The following is a 16,999-nucleotide window of genomic DNA, read 5'->3' on the forward strand; positions in this document are numbered from 1 at the left end:
CCCACTCTTTCCCTCGTAACACTTTTTGTATGAAAAGTTTAATATTTTTGTATGGATCGTAACGCTCAGCTTGACCCCCCTCAGCGTTACGTAATTTGTGAAAGGCCCCTATGCCGCACCTACCTACTGTGCTGATAGTTGAATAATGATTAATGTAATGTGACCAGCAAGCGTCCTGCGAAACGTGGGACGCCTATCTGGATTGCGTAACTGGCTTGCAACGGGTCATCCAAAAGCGCATTTCGCATAGATGCTGGCTCAAAAAGAATAGAAAAATATTTGAAAGGCTGTATGAATTGTAACAAATTTGTAAAATGAAGTTGAAAAATGCAGCATGCATTTTAAGTGGGAAAATCATATGAAATAAGAAGACCAAGATATTGGAAGGGATTAGGAGGAGAATCCTGACCATAAAATCCAGATGTCCTAGGTCTAGGATATTTATTCCTTACGAAGTAACATGCTGCAAAATTAATGATATTTGCACATTTCAGAGATTAAGTCTCTGTCGTTTTTTATTGTTATCATGCGCGCTCACTAGTGAACACATCACAATAATGAGAAACTGATCCATTTGCGGCCCAATCGTTCGTTTTCGATTGTTATTAACATGTTATGAAATCAAATAGCAGATACACTACGAAAGAAAACCAGAAATAGAAGAACAATGGAAGAATATAAGGCCATCTTAGAATATTAGACAAGTTGAAAAAACGTCGTGGATATGCGAAAGGCAATATGTGCAATTTTTGATGATTTGTATAATTGATTGTGGGTGGAAACCAATAAAATAGAATCCTTTTAGTGACTAATATCCTCGACTGTGTATTGTTACAAAGTATTATTTTTCGTGATGTTCCAACATTTTATCCTATGCTAACATTACCTCCCGTTACCCTACTGATTAATTATGAGAAGTGCGATAGTAGAAAAACAGTTACGACCAATCAAACCGCTGTCATGCGAGTGAAACTGTGAACCTTCCAACGAATTTTTTTAAATGGTTGATTGTTTCCTTCTCCAGCTTACGGATGCATGAGAAACGCAAGTTCGCTTCTTTTTACCTCTCTATGTAATCAGTACACAATTGTACATTGTTAAACGGCGGCCAGATGTCATTGGACGCTGATTTTCTTCAAAACAAGTATGCCTGAAATGCTAATTCAAAAGTGTTTGAATATAAAACTAAACAATGAATGATAAACATTCAACTGCAGATTTCCAACAATGTAAACATAAGCCATTAGTTCATTCCGACTGAACTTTGTAGCTAATGGAATGGCACCGAGTGAAACGGGCTTCGTTTGTCACATTTTTGGCAAGTTATCACCTTCTTCACCCGAGCAAGAAAAAGTGCCTCAATTAGTACAAGATCTGTTATAAAAATAACAAATAAAATACCAGTAACGATTTGTTGTTTGACGAAAGTTCACAGGTTATCATGCACAGAAAAAAGATTTGATGTTATCAATTTCTGTTGGATAACAGCTGGATTGTTCAATCTGTTTGTTCCTGATCGGACCACACCACCGTGGCCACGCGCGCACATTGAACAACGGATTGAGGCAGTTCATTGTTTCACTTTCGCGTGCGCAAAAAATCACCCCAGTCGGTGAATCTTTCTTCTTGGGCGGAATTGTCAAAACAATGTCACATTCGTTGGGCGGTGGATGACGGTGTGGGGCGAATAATTAAACTTTATCATCCTGCTGGTTTTGGCTGCACTTCTTCTGCCCGAATGGTAATTTATTACGCGCTGACTGTCATTGTCAGCCAGCTAGGTACTACGGGACGGGATGGTGGTTCCGTTCGTTAAGTGATTTGCATACTTCTGCATATTTTCACAGCGCACCATTTTCCCATCAATTTATCGCGTTCAGTTTTTATGCATCCGTATACTAGTGAAAATCTTCAAAAATGTCATCATCATAGACGAGAGAAAAAGCGGTTGAAATAATATCGCAAAAGGGATGGTTGCGTTACTTAGTAGGAGAAAATGGTCCTAAATGCTCCGTTGAAAAGATGAGCAAGGAATAAGCAAGCAAATTTACAAATGGTCTAATGGAGGAACTTTGTAAATATTGCTTTGAAAATCTACAAAAACTAGAGCTGCTTTGAGGCAGCGGATGTCGGATTTGACAACAAGTTTTGGATTTGGAAAAAAAAATCGTCAAATTGTATATTTGCCCATGCTCCTCACTACCCCAAAGTGTAGGTGGTAGGAGAAGAAAAATAGGATGGCGACATTGGGTCTCAAGCAGAGCCAGCAACAGCAGCAGCAGCACCATTGTTGCTGATTTTGGAGCTTGATGTTTTAATTTTTTTTCCGGCTCTTACAACCAATATTGGCAGTGACTTTCAATTTAGGAGGATGGATCCCAAAGTGAGTGCTTTGTGGACTTTTCGCCGCTGTTGATTGGCGAGGTTTGTTAATTTTTGCGCTTGAGTTTTTTTAATGACATCAGCTGATTTACGGAATAATGAAGCATAGAAAGTTGACTCAAATGTTTTTTTTCTTGCTCGCTTGTTGGTTCAAGCGTACTTTTGAGAAGATGAGGTGACAATGAAGGATGATGCTATTTTGGCTTTGTCTTCGAGAGTTTTTGAGGGTGGTCGCAAAAGTGTGTATTTTAGATTAAGGAGAAAGTTGCAAGTTAATTATTTACAGCTGATGATGATAAATTCACTGCTTCTTGCCGGTGAAAAGCGATATGTACTGGTGATGACAGAGTTCTGATAAATAATCATAATGTTAGGGCCCTCCTTAGCCGTGCGGTAAGACGCGCGTCTACAAAGCAAGACCATGCTGAGGGTGGCTGGGTTCGATTACTGGTGCCGGTCTAGACAATTTTCGGATTGGAAATTGTCTTGACTTCCCTGGGCATAAAAGTATCATCGTGCTAGCCTCATGATATACGAATGCAAAAAATGGTTATTTGGCTTAGAAACCTCGCAGTTAATAACTGTGGAAGTGCTTAATGAACACTAAGCTGCGAGGCTCTGTCCCAGTGTGGGGATGTAATGCCAATAAGAAGAAGAAGAACAATCATAATGTTGAATCAGTCAAAAAAGTTACTAGGCAGTTTTAAATATTCCAACATTTTAATCGCATTTTGCGTGTATCACCACTTTTAACTCAGTGGATTAAAGGAATATGCTGAATTCGATTATAGTTATTATTCTTTTTCATCCTTTCATGATTCCTTTTATACGAAATTGATCAAAGATCACACGATACTTCCATTTCGTCGCCCGAGATAGAAAAAGGCGCTTTGCTCTCTTTTTAGAAATTCCGACATAAACTAATTCAAAAATTGCTTCAGGAATTTCTCCGAATACCATCAAAAATTCCGTTGCCTCAAAATTTCTCCAGGAATTCCTCCTGAATTTCCTTCAAGATTTTTTTCCATAACTCTAGGTCAAATTTCGGGAAATTCCGAACAGAATTTCCAAAGGAACTCCTGAAAGAATGTCCGACATTCCCATATTTTTCCAAGCATTCCTTTGGATATTCATTCAAGAATTCTTTCGAATTTTTTTCCAGGGATTTCTTCAGAAAGTTCTCCGAAAATTACTAGGGTGATGGAATAAGATTTTTTTTTGGAAATTTCTGAAAATATATTAAATTGAAAATTCAAAGGAAGAATTCAAAGAAAATTTCGTCGCAAATTGCTTTACAAATTCTGTAAAGAATTTCTTTACAATTTCTTTTATAAATACATTTGAAAATTTCTGTGGTGAAAGCTAAGGAAAATCCTTCTGAAATTGCTTTAGGAATACATTCGGAAATTTCTTCTGAAAGAATTCTTGAAGGAATATTTCTCAAAGAATTTCGAAAGAATTCCTGGATTAAGTTTTGAAAATATTCCTGAGAGGAATTTCTTTAAGAAACTCCTGAGATAAATTGCGGAAAAAAAATCACAGGGGTTCTTAGTGAAGGGGAATTTATGAAGAAATTTCCAAAGGAATTCTCCTAAATAAATGTCGGAAGATTCTCCTGAAACAATTTCCGTAGGTATTCTGAATGGAATTTCCGAAGAATGTTCCGTAGAAAAAATTAAATGAATTTCCAAAGGATTGCTTAGATAAAATTACAATGAAATTCCTGGAGGAAGCTTTAAGTTATTCTTGGAGGTATTTTTCACAAAACAAATAACTGGAGAATTTTACGAACGAATTTTTAAAACATTTTTAAATTCTCGAAATATTACCAGGATGAATAATCCAAGAAATGTATGAAAAAGTTTCCGATGCAACTCCTGAAGTGAATTCTCAAAGATTTCTTGAGAATATCCGAAGAAGTACACTCAACCCTCTTTTTACGGCACTTCTTTGAACATCACTTCGTTTTACGGCCTTCTTTTTATGGTACGTGACGTTAAGGAAAAGCCTCTTGGAATCCAAAATAAAACTCACTTGCGATTTCAAGGACACACCACTCAACACGGAATCAAAGCACAACTGTCATTTTTATTATGCGTTGCTTCTGTATTGAGTAGTGAAAACGCGAGTATATTTTAATTTAGATTCCGGGAGGCTTGTTCTTAAAAGAATTTTAAGCATTATATCAACAGTAAACCTTCAAGAATGCAGTTTTACATAATCAATATTTGCGTTCAACATTATTTTTCCATGCCAGGTCATCCAAGAATTTCTTGGAGTCTACAAGCTTAACCCTGTTCCGTTCCAGGTCTTCCAAGAATAACCTGGAATATAGGCATTAAGCTTTACACGTGTAACCAAAGGCCTGATACCTATTTTATAAATAATTTATGCTATATTTGATCTAATAAACCAAATCCCTTCAATAGCGGTTCCGTTCCAGGTCTTCCAAGAATTCCCTTGAGTATAGGCGTTACGGTCTACACGCGTAACCAAAGAGTTGTTATCACTTTTTAAAACTGGTTTACGCCCGTTGTAATCCGTAATCCGTAAGAAATCATTGGAATATAGGCCTTGCGGCCTACACGCGTAACCAAAGGACTGTTATCTCATTTTATAAAGGGTTAATGCCATTTTTAATCCGTGGAACCAAAATTGGATACGCCTTCGAGCGTTATCTATTTAAAAAAAAAAATCTTCTGATGAAATTTCCAAAGGTATTCCTAAAATAATTTTGGTAGATAATTTTTAATGAATTTTCCAATGAAATTCCTTGAGGACTTCCTGAAGAAATTCCTAAACAATAGCAAAAAGGAATTTTCGAATAATCTTGAGAAATCAACAAATGAATTTCTGGATTTATCTCCGAACAATTCCGATGGATCTTCGATTTCTTGGAGGGATGTCCAAAGAAATAAAAAAATGTAGGAAATTCCTTCAGTTGTGGGTTTGGATATTTTGCTAGCATTTCGTTCGTAAATTGCTTTACAATTTTTTTTAGAAACTCGTTTGGAAATTCTTTCGGAAATTTCTTCAAGAAAACACAACGGAATTGTTTTAGGAATACTTTCAGAAATTCCTATAGGAGAGAGAAATTTAAATTTTTAAAGAAATTTCTTCGAAAATTGCTTTGGAAATTATTTGTTTTCTGTTCTAAGGAAAAAATAGTAGAACAGGTGGCTGGGTAATTTGCAATAAGGGATGTTATTGGGGTTGAATATTAGTTACAAAACTAAGAATTCAGTATAAATTTTGAAGACCTTGGTTGATTGGGAAACATATTCTCCAACCTTCATTTCATTCCATTCATTTATTTAGTTTACCTCCTTACCAACCTTACCAAAAGATTATAGATATGGTAGTACGGTGTTTGAGAAAAGGGGGAGGTGTGTCAGTGCTATAGTTGCTATTTGACCAAAGCGATATATAGCCGAACTGGTAATATGACCCAAAACGCCGTTTTTCTAACAGGACGTTCAACCGAAATAGTCGTTTGACCGAATAGATCATACGGTCAATTGTCAATTACTGAACGGGTAGTATGGTCGAAAATGTCCACCCGTTTGGCCAAATGGCCGTACTGCATGCGAAAAAAAATTAATGACTAACATCTAGAACCTAGAGGTTTGGAAACCTTTATTTGAGAGGCATAATGGCTCAGTAGCTTTTCGGGAGACTCAGAAGTCTCCTTTTGGGAGCCTCGGAAGCCTCCTTTCAGGATACTCGGAAGCCTCCTTTCGGGAGACTCGGAAGCCTCCTTTCGGGAGACTCGGAAGCCTCCTTTCGGGAGACTCGGAAGCCTCCTTTCGGGAGACTCGGAAGCCTCCTTTCAAGAGGCTCGGAAGCCTCCTTTCAAGAGGCTCGGAAGCCTCCTTTCAAGAGGCTCGGAAGCCTCCTTTCAAGAGGCTCGGCAGCCTCCTTTCAAGAGGCCTGGAAGCCTCCTTTCATGAGGCACGGAAGCCTCCTTTCAAGAGGCACGGAAGCCTCCTTTCAAGAGGCTCGGAAACCTCTTTTCAAAAGACTCGGAAGCCTCCTTTCAAGAGGTCCGGAAGCCTCCTTTCAAAATGCTCGGAAACCTCCTTTAAAGAGCCTCGGAAGCCTTCTTTCAAGAGGCCTGGAAGCCTCCTTCCAAAAGGCCTGGAAGCCTCCTTCCAAGAGGCCTGGAAGCCTCCTTCCAAGAGGCCTGGAAGCCTCCTTTCAAGAGGCCTGGAAGCCTCCTTCCAAGAGGCCTGGAAGCCTCCTTCCAAGAGGCCTGGAAGCCTCCTTCCAAGAGGCCTGGAAGCCTCCTTCCAAGAGGCCTGGAAGCCTCCTTCCAAGAGGCCTGGAAGCCTCCTTCCAAGAGGCCTGGAAGCCTCCTTCCAAGAGGCCTGGAAGCCTCCTTCCAAGAGGCCTGGAAGCCTCCTTCCAAGAGGCCTGGAAGCCTCCTTCCAAGAGGCCTGGAAGCCTCCTTCCAAGAGGCCTGGAAGCCTCCTTCCAAGAGGCCTGGAAGCCTCCTTCCAAGAGGCCTGGAAGCCTCCTTCCAAGAGGCCTGGAAGCCTCCTCCAAGAGGCCTGGAAGCCTCCTTCCAAGAGGCCTGGAAGCCTCCTTCCAAGAGGCCTGGAAGCCTCCTTCCAAGAGGCCTGGAAGCCTCCTTCCAAGAGGCCTGGAAGCCTCCTTCCAAGAGGCCTGGAAGCCTCCTTCCAAGAGGCCTGGAAGCCTCCTTCCAAGAGGCCTGGAAGCCTCCTTCCAAGAGGCCTGGAAGCCTCCTTCCAAGAGGCCTGGAAGCCTCCTTCCAAGAGGCCTGGAAGCCTCCTTCCAAGAGGCCTGGAAGCCTCCTTCCAAGAGGCCTGGAAGCCTCCTTCCAAGAGGCCTGGAAGCCTCCTTTCAAGAGGCCTGGAAGCCTCCTTCCAAGAGGCCTGGAAGCCTCCTTCCAAGAGGCCTGGAAGCCTCCTTCCAAGAGGCCTGTAAGCCTCCTTCCAAGAGGCCTGTAAGCCTCCTTCCAAGAGGCCTGGAAGCCTCCTTCCAAGAGGCCTGGAAGCCTCCTTCCAAGAGGCCTGGAATCCTCCTTCCAAGAGGCCTGGAAGCCTCCTTCCAAGAGGCCTGGAAGCCTCCTTCCAAGAGGCCTGGAAGCCTCCTTCCAAGAGGCCTGGAAGCCTCCTTCCAAGAGGCCTGGAAGCCTCCTTCCAAGAGGCCTGGAAGCCTCCTTCCAAGAGGCCTGGAAGCCTCCTTCCAAGAGGCCTGGAAGCCTCCTTCCAAGAGGCCTGGAAGCCTCCTTCCAAGAGGCCTGGAAGCCTCCTTCCAAGAGGCCTGGAAGCCTCCTTCCAAGAGGCCTGGAAGCCTCCTTCCAAGAGGCCTGGAAGCCTTTTTTCCAAGAGGCTCGGAAGCCTATTTTCGAGAGGTTTGGAAGCCTTATTTCAAGAGGCTCGGAAGCCTCCTTTCAAGAGGTTCGGAAGCCTCCTTTCAAGAGGTTCGGAAGCCTCCTTTCAAGAGGCCTGGAAGCCTCCTTTCAAGAGGCCTGGAAGCCTCCTTTCAAGAGGCCTGGAAGCCTCCTTTCAAGAGGCCTGGAAGCCTTCTTTCAAGAGGCCTGGAAGACTCCTTTCAAGAGGCCTGGAAGCCTCCTTTCAAGAGGCCTGGAAGCCCCCTTTTAAGAGGCCTGGAAGCCCCCTTTTAAGAGGCCTGGAAGCCTCCTTTCAAGAGGCCTGGAAGCCTCCTTTCAAGAGGCCTGGAAGCCTCCTTTCAAGGGGCCTGGAAGCCTCCTTTCAAGAGGCCTGGAAGCCTCCTTTCAAGAGGCCTGGAAGCCTCCTTTCAAGAGGCCTGGAAGCCTCCTTTCAAGAGGCCTGGAAGCCTCCTTTCAAGAGGCCTGGAAGCCTCCTTTCAAGAGGCCTGGAAGCCTCCTTTCAAGAGGCCTGGAAGCCTCCTTTCAAGAGGCCTGGAAGCCTCCTTTCAAGAGGCCTGGAAGCCTCCTTTCAAGAGGCCTGGAAGCCTCCTTTCAAGAGGCCTGGAAGCCTCCTTTCAAGAGGCCTGGAAGCCTCCTTTCAAGAGGCCTGGAAGCCTCCTTTCAAGAGGCCAGAAAGCCTCCTTTCAAGAGGCCGGAAAGCCTCCTTTCAAGAGGCCTAGAAGCCTCCTTTCAAAAGGGCTCAGAAGCCTTATTTCAAGACGCTCGGAAGTCTCCTTCAAGAGGCTCGGAAACCTCCTTTCAAGAGGCTCGGAAGCCTCCTTTCAAGAGGCTCGGAAGCCTCCTTTCAAGAGGCTCGGAAGCCTCTTTTCAAGAGGCTCGTAAGCCTCCTTTCAAGAGGCTCGGAAGCCTCCTTTCAAGAGGCTCGGAAGCCTCCTTTCTAAAGGCTCGGAAGCTTCCTTTCAAGAGGCTCGGAAGCCTCCTTTCAAGAGGCTCGGAAGCCTCCTTTCAAGAGGCTCGGAAGCCTCCTTTCAAGAGGCTCGGAAGCCTCCTTTCATGAGGCTCGGAAGCCTCCTTTCAAGAGGCTCGGAAGCCTCCTTTCAAGAGGCTCGGAAGCCTCCTTTCAAGAGGCTCGGAAGCCTCCCCTAGCAGCACACATATCCCACATAGGTTTATGCAACTCATATGTGACCAGATTCAGTCACAATAAAGTTGCTGCAACCATTTTTGTCTGACTTGTGCTGCTCGGGTCCTTTCAAGAGGCTCGGAAGCCTCCTTTCAAGAGGCTCGGAAGCCTCCTTTCAAGAGGCTCGGAAGCCTCCTTTCAAGAGGCCTGGAAGCCTCCTTTCAAAAGGCCTGGAAGCCTCCTTTCAAAAGGCCTGGAAGCCTCCTTTCAAGAGGTCTGGAAGCATCCTTTCAAGAGGCTCGGAAGCCTCCTTTCAAGAGGCTCGGAAGCCTCCTTTCAAGAGGCTCGGAAGCCTCCTTTCAAGAGGCTCGGAAGCCTCCTTTCAAGAGGCTCGGAAACCTCCTTTCAAGAGGCTCGGAAGCCTCCTTTCAAGAGGCTCGGAAGCCTACTTTCAAGAGGCTCAGAAGCCTCCTTTCAAAAGGCCTCAAGCCTCCTTTCAAGAGTCTCGGAAGCCTCCTTTCAAGAGGCTCGGAAGCCTCCTTTCAAGAGGCTCGGAAGCCTCCTTTCAAGAGGCTCGGAAGCCTCCTTTCAAGAGGCTCGGAAGCCTCCTTTCAAGGGGCCTGAAAGCCTCCTTTCAAAAGGCCTGGAAGCCTCCTTTCAAGAGGTCTGGAAGCCTCCTTTCAAGAGGCCTGGAAGCATCCTTTCAAGAGGCCTGGAAGCCTCCTTTCAAGAGGCCTGGAAGCCTCATTTTAAGAGGCACGGAAGCCTCATTTTAAGATGCACGGAAGCCTCATTTTAAGAGGCACGGAAGCCTCATTTTAAGAGGCACGGAAGCCTCCTTCCAAGAGGCTCGGAAGCCTCCTGTCAAGACGCTCCGAAGCCTCCTTTCAAGAGGCTCGGAAGCCTCCTTTGGAGAGACTTGGAATCCTCCTTTCAAGAGGCTTGGAAGCCTCCTTTCAAGAGGCTTGAAAGCCTCCTTCATGAGGCTTAGAAGCCTCCTTCCAAGAGGCTTGGAAACCTCCTTTCAAGAGGCTCAGAAGCCTCGTTTCAAGAAGCTCGGAAGCCTCCAAAGGTCATCAAAGTCTTATAGAAAGCTTGATGTGTAAACTTAATTTGAATTGCAAAGTTTCACAGAATAACGAAGATTTCATATAACATTTTGGAGAGCCATAAATTGCGATAATTTTCACGTCCGTTTTCCATATATTAATGAGCTTATTTTGATTTACAGCGAAAAACAATAGGGGGTACCTCAATGAATGTAAAAATTTGAAGGGATACCTATCAAGGAAAGGGTTGAGAACCGCTGGAATAGATCATTTGGCTGAAAATGCCGTTTGGTAGACATGGTTGTTTGGCAGAAAAATCTATCTGGCCGTAAGCTGTATTTTGGCAACGATTGCTCCAAATATTGTAAATAAACAAATAATAAACAAATAAACAAGTTTTGGTTAATCGTGACGCATACTAATGAAAATTGTGAATTTAGTATGAATGCTAAAATATTGTGATTGTTATTCGTTCATCTAATATGCGAAAATAGGTAAGTCCATTTAGAAAACTACTATATTGGTCAAAATTTAAAAAAAAAACTCCTGCCTAATAAAATTGCCTTATCAAGTCGCTGCTAGAAAACCGAGTCAAAGTGTTTTTTTACGCAAGCTTATTGCGTTTATCAGTTGAAGAACTGGATGAATCTAGCGTAATGTAAGTAAAATATTCTTCATACACTTTTTTTAAGAAGCAGTGGTAAATATCTCTCTACAAAACGGTATGTTATTGCTGGATTATTGATTAATTTGCGTAATGAGCCAACGTTACATCCTAGGTTACCATTGAGTATCTTCTGTTACCGTATATAATTAAATTTCAGGAAAAATATTCAATTTTGTGGGTCACTCCACCAGTCGTGATACGATGCATCGAGCTAAGGATGTATGCCGGTCCGAAAATCTTCGGCGGCGGCATTTGTCATAACTTTGGTCGGCGGCTGCATCGTTTTCAGCGTCACACCTAAAATATTTTAGCCGGCGGCAGCGGCGGCATGGATCGGCGCTCTTCAGAAGTTTCATGTGATTTTTTTCTCTATTTTCACGGAAAACTTTCATTGCGATGTTTGACGAACTACACAAACTTACATAAATCTAAAGAGACAAAAGCAGTTAATTCGTTCAAAATCATGATAAATAATATGATTTTTAAATTTAGGGCTAACTAAATATAAAAATAATTGAATAAATAAAATTCATGAACAATGAACGCTCCTAAAGAAGAAGTCATCTATGAAAAACTGCTCAAATTTATTGCTACTTTTTATTTTTCGGTCAATATTTACATGAGAAGTCAACTGACCTACTAAATAACTGTGCTCGGATTACTCACAAGCATTTTATTGACAGCTGTGTAAACTTTGATAAAAGAACATAATCGCGCATAGTCAAGTATATGTTATGAATCATGCCGTGACAACCAACTGCGTAGTTTATGACAAACCACGAGAATGTTTAGGTGATTAAAACCATGACTATTGTTCTACATAGCACTTTCGGCAACTCACAATTTCGTTAATACTGCGCACAAAATAAGCCATTATTGCTTTAGCATATCATCGCCGATTCGTTCGCAAAATCCAATTTACAGACAATACCTCCCGTGAGGATGACTGAGAAAGGTCAGCTAATCCAATGTAATCCCCTTCTAAATAATGCGTGCAGCGTGTGACCTCAGCTCGGAACAACAACAAACGAAGGAAAAAAACACAAAGAATAGGACACTCACTGTGCGAGGCAAGCCATTCATTATAGTCTAGTCCGGCCGGCAGGTCGACCAGTAACCTCAGATCGGCATCGGGCAGCTTCCGTTCCAGTACGCCCTCCTCCAGGTATAGCTTTGTGTCGCCCTGGTTCGCGTCGCCGTCTCGTTCCTTGCGTCGGGCTTTTCTGTGGAAGGAAGGAAAAACACATCAATTAGATTCTGCATCGTTTGTCTGTCGTCGTGTGGGTCGGCCGGACCAGCGCGGGACAAGGTACGTTGAAGGGGGATTATAAATCAAGCGGTCGATTCAAAATATGATTCTCAGAGGGCCCGGCGAGTGAAGATTGAGATCTGCCTCAAGAACGTTTAGCGATGACCCAATTCGGGGCTTACCGAACGGTGTTAAAACGAACCGAATGGAGGTCACTTAGGTCGGTGATGGAATAGTTTACGAAACTACTGCAGCACTAACCGCAGTAGAGGTTCCGCTCTAAGGGGATTAAAACGCTACTGCAGAGCTTGAATTCGACACTAGAGGCTAACTCGGTACGGTGCACAGCATAACTACGGGTATGGAGTGAGTAAAGCATAAAACATTAATTCACATTGCCGGTAGGAAAACCATTTCTGGCGTATTTTGAAACTTTGAGATTGCGTTTACCTCTATTTCTTTATTAAAGTCAATTCGAAATTATGACGATCAACTATATCGTTCCGATGGCAATCAAGTTTTGCTCAAAATTCTCCCATCTTCAATCATCATTCCAAGCAATTGAATGAGTCAATCTTTTTTTAACGGATTTGTAGCGATAATCGCATCTGTTTGGGAAACTCTGCCATAGTCAAAAATTTATGTACAGATGCATAAGAACAATCGTCCATCGCTTCGCTTTCGGTGAAGTTCGTTCGGAGATTACCCCACGGGATTTGGGCTAACGCAAACCAAATTAAGTAAGCTAATTAATGGCCGTTTAGCACGCATTTGCTTCACTCGCCGATGCGGATCTAAATTGATATTTTGACTGTTTCGGTTTGCGTCATTTTCGGCTGGTGGATTATTTCCAAACATAACAGCACTCTTAATTGGCTTGTGATTTGCGGTTCGGTTTTGTATTTCAAAATGTATGAATGCGATTCTCTGTTAGCATGCGAAACATAATGAAAGGATTCAAACTAATTCTAGGGAAACACTTAACGAATTGATTTATGATCGTTTTCAATTCAATTAAGTGCGTAGCTGTCCCATAATAATAATTAGGTCATCGATCTAATTTCCCGAGTGCGTTCAAATTCCTAATTATAATAAGCATATGGTGGAACAGATCGTTGCGTCATGGTCAAATAGACTCGTATCACGTTATCAAAATTCGGTAAACAATTGATAAAAGCTAAGTCATCTTCTGGGAACCATGAAGCAACGTTATCTCCTCCACACACACGAGTTGTAGTCGTCGTAGTCGTAGTCTAGACTTCACTTCGAAAGCAGTGATCATCGTACGATTCTCCCATTTGTTCAAAGCATTCAACGGAAGAAACGTGCTCCCGTGTGAACGCGCTTTGCTCCACTAAATTGATACAAACAAAGCGAGAGGTGGTGTGATACCTACGTTGTTGTGTGACGACAGCACCGCATCGGTCCCCGGCGCGCGGCCGGTCGTGGTCGTACAAGTTTGGAGCAAAAACAAAAACAGAGCACGTTGCCCCCGCCACCCTTCGTTCTTTTTCGCTTCGCCTAAATTGGCCTCGGTCAATTTTTTTTGTTTCAAGATTTGTGCAAATGTTTATTAACATATCAAATGGAAAATTTATTTTTAACGTCGCCACCATAGGATCGATCAATGTGCACGAGAAGCTAGGCGGGCAGCTTCTTGCACGCACCACATGAAGGCACGACAGCGATTACTTGTTTGTGTGAATGTTACCTATACCTATAGAGGTAGTATACTCCGTGTTGTCCGGAGCTAAACCGAATGTAATCTCATATTCCAGGTCGCTCGTCCTTGGGTCTCCCTGCCAGTATCCCTATACACCGGCCACACGCACATTTTCCTCGATTGCTTACAGCCAGCGAATGCAGGGTCTACCCCGGTGCCATCGGCCTCTTCCAGGTTCTCTGCTATACATGATTTTTGCTAGTCTCTCTTCCGGCATACGCAGTCCATGTCCAGCCCTCTGTAATCTGCCGTATTTTATCAGCCTTCCAATGTCTGCATTTTTGTACACTTGTTCCAGATCGTGACGACGTGACACGATATCAAGTTTGAGCGTAGTATTTTCCATTCAAACACTCCGATGATTCGGTAGTCTTTTAAGGGGGAACACAGATTGGCAACACACCACTACACAAACCCGTATTTTTGACGTAGGATTACGTCTTTCCGGAACATAGGGCAGTTTCAAATCTGAGACCGTCACGAAAAGTGGTCAGGAAGTATGGGCTAATAACTCAGCCGTCTTTCAACCGATATTAAAGAATTTGGTGTTAATCGATCGACAAACTCTTTAAGATTTTGCTCAACTATCGAAAAAATGCATTCAAGGTGCTAAACTATTGAAAAATTGAATTTTACTAGGCACTGAAAAATCGGTAAACCAACCAATCGCGTATGTGCATCGCAAGCACAGACATCAAAATCGTGCAACTTACGGGCTTGCCTCCAATCCTCAGTTCAATTAAATTTTCTCGGAGAGCGGGCACAACGATGGCGCCCGTAGCAGCAGTCTCAGCAGAAAGTGGAACATCGAGAGGCCATCGCCAAATGCAACAATCTTCGGACTATCGTTTAGTTACTGTTAGTGGCGCATTGTGGAAAGAAAATCGGTTCTTCTCAGGACCAAAATTTTATGAGAAGAAAGAGTTGATTGCAAAAATGGCATCGATTACGGTCCCCGGATACCAGTGGCTCCACTGAAAATGTTTTCTTAATAGTGGCTATTTAGCAGTGAAATTTTTACGCAAGGTACGGACTATCGTTTGTTTGCTATGAATGATTAGAAAGGCGCATTGTGGATCAAAATCGATTCTTGTCAAATCTACCATTGTACGCAAGAGAAGGTAGATCCGAAATATTTTCTTCAAAATGCACATCATAACCGCTTGGCGACGGTAGAAAGTTGGAATAGGTAGCAGTAAAAGTGCGGGAAGTAAACAATGATGACGTCTTACATCATTGAGTTGCGTTAGCAGTCAAATGAGATTTTCCCAAGATTCTGATTTCGGTATACTTGCTGTTTATTATTGGAAAGGTGCGTCATTGGAAACAAAATCATCTTTTTACATGAGAGGAGGTTGAGCCGAGACAAAAATCAGCAAAAACTGCAGATCATAATCACTTGGTGACGGGCAAAATTCTTTGTCGGTAGCAGCCCATGCGCTCCTTGCATGGAGACGTTGCAAAACAATGTATTAGATTAGAATGGATGACTTCTATCGTGTTCCAGCGGCAAATCATAAATTGGCTGACAGTGGCATCAGTAGTAGAAATTCATTTCAAAATTTTGATTTCCGGCGTGCGCGGTACGAAAATTCCTCTCCTCTTTGAGTGGGACTGTGGCCCTGAAAAGGGCCGTTTTAAGTGAAGCTACTTCCTCGTTCATTCACTAGGAGCTGACTTACGACTGACTCCGAAACGGCGGGCTTGGCCAGCTCGACACGCACGAAGATGTCGTTTACGAGGTTGTTTATAATGCTCGACGCCTTCGATGAGACGCCCTTGATGATGTTTCTCTGAGCCTTGCTGCCGCCGCTCGTAGCAATTATCGTCGCTGCCATCGCCCGTAGCAACCATCATTGCTGTTGCCTTCTCCGCAGCCTTTCCACCGTATCATTGACATCGGCTTGCTTGCTCCGCCTTTCTTTCGTTCGATGCCAGTGCTTTTGTACATAACCAGGGTTCTCCCGGAACGTAAATGTAGAATGCAGGAGATACTGCACGTACTTCTCCTACCGCCGGCCTATTTTGCCGATTCTTGTGGTGTCCCGAGGTTAAACTAATGATTTAGAATTGAACATATTTTTCATCATCAGTTATGTTATTTTATTCTAGAACCAATGCCATCCTAGTGAAGTGGATTAACGTCACTGATCGTCGTTGTTCCGCTAGTTCATCTGCCAAAACGTTCGATTTCAACCTGAATGACCAATCATTGACATCAGCCTTACAGTCCGTAGCAAAAATAGATAATTGCTCCTGAAAATGAAGCTTGAGTTTTTTTTTAACTAAATTTATATTTGAATGTATTTAATATGAAACATTCTTTCCATTTTGTTCTTTTCTTCGTTTTCTATAGATTCAGCCCAACAGTGCATTGATACAGCCTTTAACATTCATCGGGACCACGGCGTATATCACTTCAAAAGGCTTCAAGCCAACATAAACAAACGGCCCTTATCAGGGCCACCAAATATTCATGGAGGAAGTTGTTGTTAAGGTTGTTGTTTACCGATCTTCTGTTTCTTTAATACTGTGCTTATAGTTATAAACCGAAATGAGTTTATAGTAACAATCGGCTTTTCGCCCATTTATTTCCAGGATATGAGACATGCCGAGGATATTCCAACCCAGATCGAATTTACAGTCAAATCTTCGAAAATCAGCACCAAAGAATATATTCAAAATTTCAAAATAAAATCTTCTACACTTCACGTAATCCTACGTCCAATTGGCGGTCGTGTCTCAGATACAACCTTCTACTTTTTAAATGAGTGGTTGTGTTATTTCTCGGTGTTGCACTACCACAATCACAATTTCTCGAAGGACGGAAAGAGACAGACGACACACCGCGGGGGTAAATCATTCAGAAAGCTCTTTTCATCTCCCATTCTTTCTTGACCCTTATCGTCCACGCTTCATGGCCGTACAGGATGACTGGACGAATCAACGATTTGTACAGAGCTAGTTGTGTCCGCGTCTGTAAGCTGCGAGACTTTAGCTGGCTACGCAAACCGCAAAAAGTCCCACTTGTAGCCACAACACGTCTTTTTTATCACGCGGCTAACGTCAGTACCACATATAACGAGTGTCCCAAGATATATAAATTCGTCGACAACTTCATATCGCTTCCCATCCACATCCACACCGTTAGGATTACCTCGTTGTTTGCAGGCACTTAGCCCTGTTCCTTCACTATCCAGTTTAAAAGGCACGAAAGCCTCTACCACTGCTTTGCGATCAACACCAATGATGTCGATGACATCCGCGAAACCAAGTAGCATGTAAGACTTGTTGACGATGACTCCGTTTGTGTGCACATTAGATATTCGTATAGCACCTTCCAGAGTGCCCAATGAGTGCTAATTGGCATGGGGAGTGTTCCTAGGTAGGGTAGTGGGTGTGCTGCTTCAGCAGAGAGCGAGTGATCTG

At 43.1% G+C, this 16,999-nt stretch overlaps 1 protein-coding gene across 10 annotated transcripts in view; it reads right to left on the reverse strand.

Moving 5' to 3' along the window:
- Positions 1–16,999, reverse strand: part of LOC134225541 (MOB kinase activator-like 2) — a 539,900-nt gene that overhangs the window by 53,037 nt on the left and 469,864 nt on the right. For all 10 annotated transcript variants that reach the window (XM_062705719.1, XM_062705718.1, XM_062705709.1 and 7 more), the window contains one exon: positions 11,661–11,821. In XM_062705719.1, the coding sequence (XP_062561703.1) occupies positions 11,661–11,821 (161 nt within the window). The remainder of the gene's footprint in view (positions 1–11,660; positions 11,822–16,999) is intronic.

Source organism: Armigeres subalbatus, chromosome 3 (assembly GCF_024139115.2).
Source record: "Armigeres subalbatus isolate Guangzhou_Male chromosome 3, GZ_Asu_2, whole genome shotgun sequence".
In the NCBI taxonomy this organism is placed as follows: Eukaryota; Metazoa; Arthropoda; class Insecta; order Diptera; family Culicidae; genus Armigeres; species Armigeres subalbatus.